At 44.5% G+C, this 15,167-nt stretch overlaps 1 protein-coding gene across 1 annotated transcript in view; it reads right to left on the bottom strand.

Moving 5' to 3' along the window:
- Positions 1–15,167, bottom strand: part of cacna1bb (calcium channel, voltage-dependent, N type, alpha 1B subunit, b) — a 219,981-nt gene that overhangs the window by 32,001 nt on the left and 172,813 nt on the right. The window contains exons 30-39 of the mRNA XM_045689930.1: positions 13,411–13,612; positions 12,017–12,181; positions 9,563–9,673; positions 5,972–6,055; positions 5,285–5,287; positions 4,885–5,001; positions 4,020–4,085; positions 2,861–2,952; positions 2,490–2,640; positions 2,045–2,172 (exon numbers count right to left, since the gene is read on the bottom strand). Coding sequence (XP_045545886.1) covers positions 2,045–2,172; positions 2,490–2,640; positions 2,861–2,952; positions 4,020–4,085; positions 4,885–5,001; positions 5,285–5,287; positions 5,972–6,055; positions 9,563–9,673; positions 12,017–12,181; positions 13,411–13,612 — 1,119 coding nt within the window. The remainder of the gene's footprint in view (positions 1–2,044; positions 2,173–2,489; positions 2,641–2,860; positions 2,953–4,019; positions 4,086–4,884; positions 5,002–5,284; positions 5,288–5,971; positions 6,056–9,562; positions 9,674–12,016; positions 12,182–13,410; positions 13,613–15,167) is intronic.

Raw genomic sequence — 15,167 nt, 5'->3', positions numbered from 1 at the left:
TCGAGAAACCATATAGGCCTACTGCATACTGTACTGTATTCAGTATGGTGAAGAAATAACTTGATGGTGAAGCCTGGCCAGTATATCGTAACGAGACCTACATTGTGGCATTGTTTTCCTTTAGTTCCCATGGTTACCCACCAGCCGGTTAGTATGGAAGGTGTATGCTTGTGTGTTTGTGTATGGTGGAATCTCTGGCCCTAGGAGTCATTCACAGTCATTCATTTTCCACTTCCACCTCATCCCTTTAGGATTAAGGGGTGTGTGGAGTTGCAAACCTTGTAGGCCACCCTATTAGGGCACTTCTTCCCTAAGCCGAGAGGAGGCGAGATAAAACGCAACAATTTGTACATATCCTGATAGCATATCCTTCCGCTGTAAAAGACACAGGTTAAAAGAGGTTAGGACACAAACACCACCATTTCTGCTCCTGTGACTTAACATATACATTATATCCTCCATTTTATGCAGTCATGGTCATTGAATAAAGTACACCTGTAGATAACGCAGATATACAAAACATTTGGAACACCGTTTCCCGTGTGTATCAAGAATGATCCACCAGCCAAAGACATCAAGCCAACTTGACACAACTGTGGGAAACACCTTCTTAATATTCAGTTGCACTCCCTTTGCCCCTCAGAACAGCCTAAATTCTTTGGGCCATGGACTCTACAAGGTGTCGAAAGCATTCCACAGGGATGCTGGCCCATGTTGACTCCAATGCTTCACAGAGTTGTGTCAACTTGGCTGGATGTCTTTGGGTGGTGGACCATTCTTGATACACACGGGAAACGGTTGAGTGTGAAAATTCCAGCAGCGTTGCAGTTCTTGACACACTCAAACCGGTGCGCCTGGCACCTACTACCATACCCCGTATAAAGGCACTGAAATCTTACATCTTGCCCATTCACCCTTTGAATGACACATACACAATCTATGTCTCAATTGTCTCAAGGCTTAAAACTCCTTCTTCAACCTGTCTCCTCCCCTTCATCTACACTGATTGAAGTGGATTTAACAAGTGACATCATTAAGGGATTATAGCTTTCACCTGGTCAGTCTATGTCATGGAAAGAGCAGGTGTTCTTAATGTTTTATAAACTCAGTGTATAAATAACAAGCTTACCTATCTATAGTCATACATGACTACATGGTTACTGGGAGGTTATAAGTCTACGTCCCAAATTGAACCCTACTTTTGACTCTGTATGTAAGGAATAGGGTGCCATTTGGGACCAGTGGAGGCTGCTGATGGGAGGACGGCTCATAATAATGGCTGGAACTGAGCAAATGGAATGGCATCAAACACATGGAAACCATGTGTTTGGCGTATTTGATACCATTCCACCTATTCCGCTCCAGTCATTACCACGAGCCTGGGATGATTCCTCCCCTTAATGGCTGTGTCTAACATCGGAGGGCCACAGGTGATGAGACTGAGCAACAGAGCCTGGATCTATGTCCCAAACGGCACCCTATTCCCTATATAGTGCACTACTTTTGACTTGGGCCCATAGGGAATAGGGTGGCAATTATGACATTTGGGACTTCTCATCCTGGTGCAAATCAGCCAAACTTTTTATTTTTGCTCTTAGAGTTCCAGTATTTCTCGATGGTTTCTGGTGAAGACTTTGGGAAGCGGTGGAGACAGATAAAGCTGTGTTGTGTGATTTGAATGACAGACAGAGAGGAGCTTTGGAGCCGCCAGCTTAGTGAGGGGAGCCTAGCGGATGGAGTGTAACCATGGATTTACATGCATCAGTCTGCCTGTGGGGCCCTAGTCGGCACTCCAGGGCCCGTCTTAACGTCACTCAGGAAGTGCCCTCCCTGACGGTCAAACGTCGTCAAACGTCACAGAGTCATCCCACTGGAACTTAGAGACAACTTTGTTGTGTCGGCGACTATTTTCTATACCCCTGACAACCACTGCCACTTCCACCCCTCATCTCCTACCTTCACCTCGTCACCACTGAACCTGAAACTGACGCTGTCTTGACAAAGGGAGAAAATAATCACCTGTAGGAGGATTAATGATACGTACCAGGCAGCAGGGTCGTACTCGGCCCAGACGCGGATAAATTCGTCCAGGTGGTGAGGCCCCAGGATGGAGGCGTCTCTGGTCAGGTACTCAAAGTTATCCATGATGACCGCCACAAACAGGTTGAGCATCTGGAGGGAGAAAGAGGGAGGTGGAGAGGTGGGAGGTAAGAGTTTCCATCGCAGTGGTCAAGTTGTGGTCAACAACATTGTATCACAGTGACAGAGAAGACTCAACTGGCCAACAAGAAGGGACTAACCAATAATAATTGGACCCTTTCATCAGAGTAAGAGAGCGCAGGTGAGCACTGTGTAGGTAACGTGCATGCATGTGTGAGGAGATACTGTACGTGACTGTATACTGAACGGTTATTCATTGCTGATCATTGGTCATTCCTTGGACATTGGACATTCTGAATGGTCATTCATTTGCGATGGCCCATACTGACCAGGAAGGAGCAGAGGAAGATGAAGGAGACAAAGTAGAAGTAAGCGAAGTCACTGCCACACTCCTTCCCTCCAGACCCTGACAGTTTATCACACGGACGGTTACTCAGACACGACAGCATGATCTCATGCCACGCCTCGCCTGTTGCACTCCTGCGACACACACAGAGACACACACACACACACATGGGTATATATAAACATATACACATCATTGGAAACTACACAGTAAATCCATCACAAACACCACCATGGGCATAAGGAACTACATGTCTATTTTACTACATTACTTTGGAATATAAAGAACAGACAGATACGTGAGAAAACGTCTAATAGAACAGGAAGAACATGGAGAATGTGGAGGCATGGTCACCTGAACAGAAGCATCAGAGCCTGGAAGAAGGTCTGGAAGTTGTTGTGGTGGTTGATGGCCGATTCCTCATTCAGCTCAATGTTTCCAAACACCTGAAGGAAGCAGAAAGGGCCGGCAGTTAGCAAACAGGGAATCCCTCTAACTATGGTTACGTCCCAAATGGGCCCCTATTCCCTATATAGTGCGTGCCTTTTAACCAGAGCTCTATGGGTCCTGGTAGGAAGTAGTGCACTATGTATGGGATATGGTGCCATTTCAAACGCACATACAGTACGTGTGAGTAAGCAATGGGCGAGTGATTTGTATAAGGAAGAGCTAGAGCTGAATGTATCAGCATTTGCAGGATTTGATATGAGGTAATGTAATGTTATCTCCCAAAAACACATTAGCCACTTTTGCCAGGAATCAGTATTTTTCTTAAATCGTGCCAGGGTAGGCAGAAGACTGTGTGTGTGTGTGTGTGTGTGTGTGTGTGTGTGTGTGTGTGTGTGTGTGTGTGTGTGTGTGTGTGTGTGTGTGTGTGTGTGTGTGTGTGTGTGTGTGTGTGTGTGTGTGTGTGGGGTGAAGCATAGAGTACGGAAGGCATAGTGATTATGCTGTATAGCTATCTAGAGATGTTGATCATCTAATAACAAGAGAATCCAAAGGCATGGCGACGTCCTCTATCCTACACAAATCTACACTTATAGTGTACATCCCAAATGGCACCCTATTCCCAATATAGTGCACTACTTTTGATATTCCCTCTATAGCGCACTACTTTTGACCAGGACCCATGGGGTATGTAGTGCACCGCATAGTGAAAAGCGTGCCATTTTGGACGCACAGTTAGTCCTGATGCTAACAAAGCCAGATAAGCTTCTGTTGGTGTTAAGTTTGTCACTAATTATGGGGGGGGGTATCCTGATCAAGCCCTCCGGGGCACCATAGTCATTAAACAGCATCGCTGATTAAACGACGGCTCTGTTACCAGAAGACACAATTACCATTGATTTACAATGCCATGCTAATCTAGTGGAGGGAACACCCTCATTGTGCATACAATTCAGCATTTTTACAATTTTGTCTATCTCCATGGCTTCCGTTTAAATGAGCAATCAACTCGAAAGGTTGGATCCATATGTTAAAGAGCAGCGTGTGTGTGTGTGGTATTACTCACCTGCATGCCGATGATGGCATAGATGAAGAAGAGCATAGCGATGAGGAGGCAGACGTAAGGTAGGGCCTGGAAATAGAAAACACATACACCCAAGAGAAATTAAAATCCCAGTGAGGTTTAATAGTCTCAATTAGGGGACAGAGCAGCCAACTTTAGCCGCAGAGTTGATTTCCTTATTCACATATGTATATCCCAGACAAGGGACGGGTAAACATTCATTGTAACTAAAGAGCCACCTTTTTACACTGCAGCATCTATCTCTACTTTACTTTACTGACTTTATTGTCCCCATGGGGAATTTTTGTTGCAGTGTCATGTAACCAATAAAAAGAGACGAGCCTGCTGGCGTTACTGGGTCGATAGGAACATTAGCCTGAGCTATTTAGGAGGGATATCACACCTGGCACGAATGATTGTCTAGTTCTGTTTTTCCTGACGAGGGGTGCCCTATACCTGCACCCAGAGGGGAGTAGTTCAAATTCCGGGTACAGGGGGTGGCTTGGGTCTAAGCCCATGAAAACGATCCGTTTTCATAGGAGCTTAAAATCTCTCATCACCCCACATTTAACCTGCTATCAGATGAACTATTGCTGTCAGTGCCCTTGTTCTCTGTACGACAAAACGTTTATGAGAGGCTCCATAGAACAAACTTCTTTAAGACTCCAAATGAACATCATCATCAATCCAAAGATCCATTATATGAAAGCAACCCAAAACATGTCCTTATTGTATTTCTTTACTTCCGCTTACAGTTCGATGTGCTTACGGTTATTGCAACATAACGAATAGGCCTAACATTCATTCATTTGATCAGATGAATAGCATGTTATTCTCAACTCTAAGAGGTCAGGGGTCAGTGACTCACCTTGAAGGACTGGACAAAGGTCCACAGCAGGATGCGGATGGTATAGCCCTGCCTCAATAGCTTGATGAGCCTGGCCGCCCTGAAAAGCCTCAGGAAACTCAGGTTGATCAGCTTGTCCTGCAGGAGGAGACACAAACCGTAACATTCATACTGGTCCTGGAACAGATCTGGGTTACACTAAGAATGGCTGAGGTTAGCAAAGGGGCTCAGTGAAGCAGATCCATTTTCTGTGAAGTGAAGAGTGTCTACCTATCCATTTATGTAACTGCTTCAAGTAATCAAATAACTATTGCACCACATAACATACAAGGATTAAGGAAAAAGTTAGGACCAAGACCAAAAGATAGACTGGCCACCAAGGGAACAGTCAAAAGCAGCGGGAACAAGAAAAGTCACTTACCGTCTAGAGCGGCCCATAGTGTCAGAGAGGAGGCAGAGGTTGGCAGAGTGATGGCAAAGGGCAGGCGCCAGTAAAATCATAGCAGAAGATGGAAACACAGCGACAGAAAGAGAGAAAAAACAGAGAGAGAGAGAGAGAGAGAGAGAGAGAGAGAGAGAGAGAGAAAAAGACTGACAGTGACGTGGAGAGAAATCCTACAAAAAAAGAGACTTCTTCCACAAAGAGCGTTAAACAGTAAAACGGACTACTCCAATCCACTTTAGTGCTACTGTGCTGCAATCTACACAGAGGCTTTTCTTGATCCCCATTTCAGACTCTACCTGCCACTTCAGTCTGTCCCCAGCTCCATACTAATCCATCCAGCATGAGACACTGAGTACTCAGTCCCGGCAGGAAGCTCTCAGCTATCCCCATCAGCTCTCTAGGTGGATCTGCTGTTGACTTCAACTGATTACCTCACCACCAGTACTGTAACTGGGTTAAACCTTGTGAAATGACTTTCCATTGAAAACATCCTCCTTCAAGGAGTAAAGTTATTATGAGTGAAGTCATACAAGCAGGACAGCATATAGGAGTATCCCTTTTTGGCTGATGTCTTTACATATAAGAAGTTGAATGGGCACATTGTACTGTAGCAGCTCTTACAGAAAGTAAGAAACTACATAGGGACATAGTAGCAGAACTTACCTTAATCTCTGTGACCAAGATGTCCGTGATACTCCCCAAAACTGTCACAAAGTCAAACACGTTCCAGGCTGCCTTCAGGTAATTCTGCAAACAGGGGAAGAGAGAAGAAGAGAGAGGAGAGAGAGAGAGGGAGGGAGAGAGAGAAGGATAAAGAGGTTTTATTGTAATTAGTACCAAACCCTTGCTCTTCAAATGCTTTTTTCTCAGGCCACTCTCTACAGAGCATGTCTTCTAAGCTCCTCAAATGAGGCGGCGTTTAATGCGTTGGTCTGAGTTTCATTAAATGGCCGTCCATCTATAGCCTACAGTGTGTCACTAACTCGCTGACATGCACAAACAGGCTTACACTCCCACACAGTCCTACAGACTTGGGATGGGCATTGGGCCTTTTTTGACTGTTCGAGTACTCTCATTATTATTTTTTAGAGTACTCAAGTACTCCAATAATTAAAAAATCTATTTTTAGAATAAGGGTGGCAATGGAAGAAAAAAATTGCGCAATTATCTATATGCCAACAGTGAGCAACAATGCCTAATTTATCATAACCTTTTACAGGTAACAAATCCTAATTGCAATAAAAATAAAAAAAAGTGCCGTTTAAGATTAATTTATTGAAACTGTAATATCAACTTGTTATATTAAACTGAACAAAAAATATAAAACGCAACATGTAAAGTGTTGGTCCCATGTTTCATGAGCTGAAATAAAAGATATCAGAAATGTTCCATATGTACACAAAGCTTATTTCTCTTAAATGTACATCCCTGTCAGTGAGCATTTCTACCTTGCCAAGATAATTCATCCACCTGGACGGCCCTTTAATGAAATTCAAACCAACTCATTAAAAGCTGCCTCAAATGCCTATTTCATGTATAATCTGTGATACTGGGTTGCAATTCCACATTGAACACTGCATGGGGATGAATTATGTCCAGAACATCTGTTTGGAGAGTATGCCTAGGCTTAATGATTCTGATGAAAATACACTCTGTCTTTATCAAACTAATGTTTCTGCATATTGTCAGCGTGGAACGTGTTCATGTTTAGGGTAATAGCCTGGGCTAACCAATTCTAAATGTCACTAGCAGTTCGCAAAGTAGGGTCGTCACTAACGTTAGTTACTACAAGCACAAAGTCATAAACGCTGATGGTATCTATAATTTTGCTTCTTAAAATCTTCAAATCTGACTTACCCTGACCTTAACCACACTGTTAACCTTAAGCCTAAACCAAAAATGTTGACTAAAAAGCAAATGTTTGTTTTCATGGATTTTTACGATATAGACAATTTGACTTTGTGGCTGTGGTAACTAGTGACAACCGCAATGTCGCCAATAAACGGAAAATAACACAATTATTCCAAAACTGTAGCTCAGTGTTGGAACACATACTGTATTTCCCTACTTCAGTCAACCAGTTCCTTTAGAATTTGTGATAAAACTGTCTTCCGTCCAAGGAATGTAACTCGTGTATCCCATTAGTTAGATCCGTTTCTATAGGAATTTATTTCTGTAGGAAGCGGTCAGAACACTATCGAGTGAGTGAGACATGGAGGGGAAAGGGAATTTTGGGAGCAAAACTGTGATGCTTGGCTTGGTTTATTTTTTTGTTGTGTCCACCAAATGCACAAGTACAAATTGAACAGTCAGATTAAATGAATGCTGTCTTCAAGATAACATTTAGACCAAATAGTTTTACAGTATTTGAAGAAGAAAAAAAGATCTCTGGTTAAAGATCGAGTTTTGTCCTCAAGTTAGAGAACTCAAGCACTCAATTACTCCTGCCTATCCCCATGTAAGGTGCAAACACCACACCCCTCCCCACACACTCAGATGCTTCCAAACAGTGGCACAGACATCCTAATCTGTCAGGTGGCATGGCAGTGAGCGTATGCTCCTCCTGGGGAACACAACGATTAGAGAAGCCAAGGTTTAAAATGGACGAGGCTCCTGGAGAGAGAGAGAGAGAGAGAGAGAGAGAGAGAGAGAGAGAAAGAAAGGCAGGCAGAAAGAGAGAGGGGGGGACAGAGAGCGAGGGAGCGGGGAGGCAGGCCCATCCGTCTGTACTAAGTGCTGAACAGGTGGAGGTAAGCGGTGTGTGAGAAAAGCCATTTAATACATGAGCCTGGTAAGTGGGGATGAAGCTGAAGATGAAATGCCTCGCTGAGGGACCAGACGGCCCGGCGCTGCCTGGGATATTTATCCCTCCCTCCCTCCCTCCCTCCCTCCCACACCTCTGCTTTACCTTCCCACCCTCATCCTCTCATCTGAAGCTGTTGCGTCATCCCCAACACACACACACGCATGCTCGGGTCATGCACACACACAGCTCTCCCCCCGTGGCTCTTGCTAAAGGCTTGCCAGCTTACCCTCATCCTATTCCCCCTCCCCTTTTCCTCAAAATGTCCCACATCCATCAACACCCAAAGTCTACCAACGTTCTCACAAAGGCTCTCTCTTTATCACTCTGTCCCGATGTCACCCTTTTTCTATCTCTGCCTCTCTGTTTCTCTCTCTTTCCAACCTTGCACTCTTAGCAAAAAAGGGTTCCAAAATGGTTCTTCGGCTGTCCTCATCCAGGTAGAACCATTTTGGGTTCCATGTAAAAACCCTCTGAGGAAAGGGTACTACTTGGAATCAAAAGGGTTCTACTGTACCTGGCACCAACATAGGTTCTTCAAAGGGTTCTCCTATGGGGACAGCCAAAGAACCCTTTTATGTTCTAGATAGCACCTTTTTTGTGTGTGGTACTCCAACCAGAGTTATCTATTTTTCCCAAAAAGGACACCTTTAGTGATTCCAAAGTAGTCTACAGCCTATCTTCCCAAATGCTTGGATAGACAGTGACCATTTCCAGCTGTGTATGGAGCGATGCTGTCACCACTTCCGCCGAAGTCGGCCCCTCTCCTTGTTCGGGCGGCATTTGGCGGTCGACGTCACCGGCTTACTAGTCACCACCGATCTATGTTTCCCTGTTCGTTTTGTTTTGTCTTAATTATTACACACCTGTTTTCTATTCCCTGATTATGTTCCTTATTCAACCCTCTGGTTTCCCTTTCTGTCTTGTCCGTGATTGGTCATGTTTAGTGGTTGTTGGAGGCGTTTCTCCCAGCCCTGTTATTTTGCTGTGGGAGAATTTTTGATTGTGTTTTTTGAGTAAACACGTTTGTTTGCACTTATCCCTGTGTCCTGCGCCTGACTCCATTATAATGGTCCGTGATTCTGTAACGCTTTCGTTTAGAGAAGTATCGGAGTCAGGCGCAGGACACAGGGATGAGTTCAAACAAACATGTTTACTCAAAAAACACAATCAAAAATTCTCCCACAGCAAAATAACAGGGCTGGGAGAAACGCCTCCAACAACCACTAAACATGACCAATCACGGAAAAGACAGAAAGGGAAACCAGAGGGTTGAATAAGGAACATAATCAGGGAATAGAAAACAGGTGTGTAATAATTAAGACAAAACAAAACGAACAGGGAAACATAGATCGGTGGTGATTAGTAAGCCGGTGGCGTCGACCGCCGAATGCCGCCCGAACAAGGAGAGGGGCCGACTTCGGCGGAAGTCGTGACAGATGCAGGCTCACCAGTGGTCCAAAAGCGATGATCTTGAGGATGCACTCCAGTGTGAAGAGAGCTGTGAACACGATGTTCAGGTACTTCAGCATGGCCTCGTACAGCTCCGGAGCACCGTGAAACTGAGGGCAGAGGTCAGGAAGACGTCAGAGGTCAACTTTCACTCCCACTGAACATGAGTGAAATGATAATGGGCATGCCCATTTCCAATGTCCTACAGACATACTGTACCATTGCAATACTTGTGAAAGTGATCCTTCCCCTCTTTCCTCATCTTTCTGTCAATCTGTCACACGCACACCCACACACACCTATAGTACACAAGTCCGGGTGGCCACTTGATAAATTGTTCAGCAGTCTTATGGCTTGTGGGTAGAAGCTGTTAAGGAGCCTTTTGGTCCTAGACTTGGCGCTCCAGTACTGCTTGCCGTGTGGTAGCAGAGAGAACATTCTGTGACTTGGGTGACTGGAGTCTTTGACAATTTTTTGGGGCCTTCCTCTGACAGCGACTAGTATATACTGTAGATCCTGGATGTCAGGAATCTTGGCCCCAGTGATGTACTGGGCCGTACGCACTACCCTCCGGAGCGCCTTACGGTCAAATGCCGAGCAGTTGCCATACCAGGCGGTGATGCAACCAGTCAGGATCCTCTCAATGGTGCAGCTGTAGAACTTCTTGAGGATCTGGGGACCCATGCCAAACCTTTTCAGTCTCCTGAGGGGGAAAAGGTGTTGTCGTGCCCTCTTCACAACTGTCTTGGTGTGTTTGGACCATGATAGTTCGTTGGTGATGTGGACACCAAGGAACTTGAAACTCTCGACCCACTCCACTTCAGCACCGTCAATGTTAATTGGGGCCTGTTCGGCCCTCCTTTTCCTGTAGTCCACGATCAGCTCCTTTGTCTTTCTCACATTGAGGGAGAGGTTGTTGTCCTGGCACCGCACTGCCAGGTCTCTGACCTCCTCCCTATAGGCTGTCTCATTGTTGTTGGTGATCAGGCCTCCCACTGTTGTGTCTTCAGCAAACTTAATGATGGTGTTGGAGTCGTGCTTGGACACGCAGTTGTGAGTGAACAGGCAGTACAGGAGGGGACTAAGCATGTACCCCTGAGGGGCCCCAGTAAAGGTGACATGCTGGTAGAAATGAGGTAAAATGGATTTAAGTTTGCCTGAAATAATGTCCCCGGCAAGTAGGAGCGCCGCTTCTAGATGTGCAGTTTTTCTTGTTTGCTTATGGACTTATACAGCTCGTTGAGTGTGGTCTTAGTGCCAGCATCAGTTTGTGGTGGTAAATAGATAGCTACAAATAATATAGATGAGAACTCTCTTGGTACTGTAGGTAGTGTGGTCTACAGCTTATCATGAGGTATTCTACCTCAGGCGAGCAATACCTCGAGACATCTTTAATATTAGACATTGCACACCAGCAGTTACTGACAAATAGACACATACCCCGGCCCCTCGTCTTACCAGACGTAGCTGCTCTGTCCTGCCGATGCACGAAGAAGCCAGCCAGCTCTATATTATCCGTGTCGTCGTTCGGCCACGTCTCGGCGAAACATAAGATATTACAGTTTTCAAGGTCCCGTTGGTAGGATAGTTTAATCGTAGATCGTCCAGTTAGTTTTCCTATGATTGCACGTTGGCCAATAATACAGAGGGAAGTGGTGATTTACCTATTCGTCTGCGAATTCTTACAAGGCACCGCGCCCTCCTCCCCTTTTTTCTCCATCTTTTCTTCACGCGCATGACAGGGATTTGGGCCTTGTCTCGACAAAGCAGTATATCATTCGTGTCAGACTCATTAAAGAAACAATCTTCGTCCACTTCGAGGTGAGTAATCACTGTACTGATGTCCAGAAGCTTTTTTGGGGCATAAGAGAGGGTAGCAGCAACATTATGTACAAAATTAGTTCCAAACAAGGCGAAAAAACAAACAAAATAGCACAGTTGGTTAGGAGCCCGTAAAACGGCAGCCATCCCCTCCGGCGCCATTATCACTGTACATGATGCGTTACCCAGTCCTTTGTTTGAGACAGCCAACTGAATGAATGGGCAGCAAGATAAGAATATTCTCTATGCATCAGTGCATTGTACTCTCAGCATGTTAAACATTGATTTATTTTATGGAATGCTATGTTAACATCGTACTCTACACTACTGTGTGCTGTCTGTGTGTGTGTGTGTGTGTGTTTGTGTGTAAAACACCGTCCCTCAGTCTGACAGACCTGTACAGGTCAACACCTGGAGATAAGCCAGCTGGATCAGCCATGTAGTTAAGGGTATTAGCAACAGAGAAGCTGCTCCTAAAACTAGCTTGTACGTCAACAATGGATATGTTTAACGTATCCTTCCAAATTATACTGCTTACTCATTCCAAAACCCTCTCCCAAAAGTTATCCCGCTCAAGGTAGACATTTTCCCTTACAACAGATCGAGGATCAGATTTCACAACCACCACTGACCTTCATCATCAGCACCACAGTGTTGAGTGCAATCATGGTCATGATGGAGTACTCAAAGGGCGGCGACACCACAAACTTCCACATCTTATACTGGAACGACTGCTTGTCTGCTGGCATGTAGCGCGTCAGAGGCTTGGCGTTGATGGCAAAGTCAATACAAGCTCTCTGTGTTGGAGGTGGGAGGGACGGAGGGAGACAAAGAGGGATGAGGCAGGATAGAGGGAGGGAGGGAACAAAGTACATAAAAAAATCATTATAAAATTATCTTAGAAGTATCTTATGTAAGAGTTTGTGAAACTCACTCATCTCCCTAATCAGATCTGATATTGTTCAAACCCTGATAATTAGTATAAAAAAAAGCAAAACATAAAGTAACAACGAAGGCTACAAAATTCCGGGAACTTTGAAGAAATCCACTTTCTTTTTTTTTTCAATCAGGAGTTTGGGAAAACTAGGGAATTTATTGGAAGTTCCGGGAATTTTGCAACCCTAGTAAGGACCAAGGTACAATTAAATGAAAAACATCAAACTAACGTCCCACAGGCTCTGGCATGCATCCCAACAGTTTCCAGACGTGTTTAATATCTTGACACAAGGTAGCAAAACCAGTCTCTCTGATCACTCGCCAGTAGTTTACCAACCTGAAGCACAGAATCTGTGTCCCAAGTGGCACCCTATTCCCTTTATAGTGCACCATTCATGCAATAGGGTGCCATTTGAGACACACTAAGTGAAACTCTCTATGATGTAGGAAATAGAGAGAGCTGGATGGACTACACTGGGCTGGTTGCTTCACTGGTGTGTTGCTGTTCTTTTGTGTTGATGTGTTTTGAGGGAAAAAACAGGCTAGCATGGAAATCAGCTGAAATAAGTCCACAGGTGCTGTGACAGGTGTTGAGAGATCCAACACTGGGCCGGTTTCAACAGAGGACTGGCAGGAATGACTTGGCCTTGTATTAATAACTGTCTGTGCAAGTTGAATCAAAAAGTACCTTTTGGGTACAAGGCAACTAGTTTTCAGTGTTTGTGTGTGTGTGTATGTGTGTGTGTTTTTCTCTCCATGTGTGTGTGTTTGTGTGTATCTGGTGTCTTTCTCTCTTTGTGTGTGATTGCGTGTGTTCAGACAGCATATTGTCCCTCGTTCTTCTCCAGACTACACTCTGACATGGCCTTGTCTCCATTCTCCTGGAAGGTGTGTGTGTGTGTGTGTTTGTGTGTGTGTTTGTGTACCTCGTTCTTCTCCAGACTACACTCTGACATGGCCTTGTCTCCATTCTCCTGGAAGGTGTGTGTTTGTGTACCTCGTTCTTCTCCAGACTACACTCTGACATGGCCTTGTCTCCATTCTCCTGGAAGGTGTGTGTGTGTGTGTGTTTGTGTGTGTGTTTGTGTACCTCGTTCTTCTCCAGACTACACTCTGACATGGCCTTGTCTCCCTGTTCCTGGAAGGTGATGATGATGAGAGCCACAAAGATGTTGACAAAGAAGAAGGGAAAGACCACAAAGTAGACCACATAGAAGATAGAGGTCTCCATACGGAAGCCTGGGCTGGGACCCTGGTCCTCATAGGTGGCATCCACAGAATGCTTTAGGACCCTGGAGAGAACAGGCAAACACAGAGGCATTTATAGGTGAAAAGGGGCAGGGTAAATGTGGCCCTAGTGGCTGAACTTGTGTCAGTTTCGCATTTTTCACACTAATGGTTAGGGTTAGGATTGGGGGTGGGGAAGCTGATCCTAGAACCATATCTAGAGGAAACTTCACCCCAGGTCTACACAAACATGAGACAATGCCAATTACACTGAACTAAGAAGACAAACATGCAACTATTGTGCATATGTTAAGTAATGTACAGTGCTTTTGTATACAGCAATATTGGGTGTCTAAGACAATTTCCCTCTGGAGGACATTACAGTTTATCCTATCCTAACAGCTTAATTGTTATAGCCAATACAGGTGGCAGGCAAGGGAGGGCACATACAGTGCCTTCAGAAAGTATTCATGCCCCTTGACTTATTCCACATTTTGTTGTGTTGTCAATTTTTTCCCACCCATCTACACACAATATGGCATAATGACAAAGTGATTTTCTTTTTTTTGCAAATGTATTGGAAATGAAATACAGAAATCTTCTATATACATAAGTATTTACACCCCTGAGTCAATACATGTTAGAATCACCTTTGGTAGCGATTACAGCTGTGAGTCTTTCTGGGTAAGTATCTAAGAGCTTCGCACACCTTGATTGTGCAATATTTGCACATTCTTCTTCATAAAATTCTTCAAGCTCTGTCAAGTTCTTTGTTTATCATTGCTAGACAGCCATTTTCAAGTCTTGCCATAGATTGTCAAGACGATTTTAAGCCAAAACTGTAACTAGGCCACTCAGGAACATTGAATGTTGTCTTGGTAAGCAAGACAATGGCCTTGTGTTTTAGGTTTGGTTATTGTCTTGTTGAAATGTGAATTTGTCTCACAGTGTCTCTTGGAAAGCAGACTGATCCAGGTTTTCCGCTAGGATTTTGCCTGTACTTAGCACTGTTGCGTTAATTTTTATTTTTAGAAATGTCCCTTGTCCTTGCCCGTGAGAAGCATACCCATAACATGATGCAGCCACCACCATGATTGAAAATAGTGATGTGTTGGGTTGGATTCGCCCCAAACGTAACGCTTTGTATTCAGGACATGAAGCTAATTTCTTTGCCGTTTTACTTTAGTGCATTATTGCTTGCATGTTTTGGAATATTTGCATTCTGTAAGGATTTCTTCTTTTCACTCTGCCATTTTGGTTAGTTTTGTGGAGTAACTACAATGTTGTTGATCCATCCTCAGTTTTCTCCTATCACAGCCATTCAACTATGTAACTGTTTAAAAGTCACTGTCGGCCTTCCTTCCTCTGCAGCAACTGAGTTAGGAAGGACGCCTGTATCTTGTAGTGACTGGGTGTATTGCTCCACCATCCATAATGTAATTAACAACTTCACCATGCTCAAAGGGATATTCAACGTGCTTATTTTTATGTGCCCTTCTTTGTGAGGCAACGGAAAACTTCCTTGGTCTTTGTGGTTGAATCAGTGTTTGAAATTCACTGCTCGACCGAGGGATCTTACAGATAATTGTATCTGTGGGGTACAGAGATGAGGTAGTCATT

Source organism: Salmo salar, chromosome ssa11, assembly GCF_905237065.1.
Source record: "Salmo salar chromosome ssa11, Ssal_v3.1, whole genome shotgun sequence".
Taxonomy (NCBI): Eukaryota; Metazoa; Chordata; class Actinopteri; order Salmoniformes; family Salmonidae; genus Salmo; species Salmo salar.
Note: the sequence above shows the minus strand (reverse complement) of the source record. Positions and strands in the feature narration are given on the sequence as shown.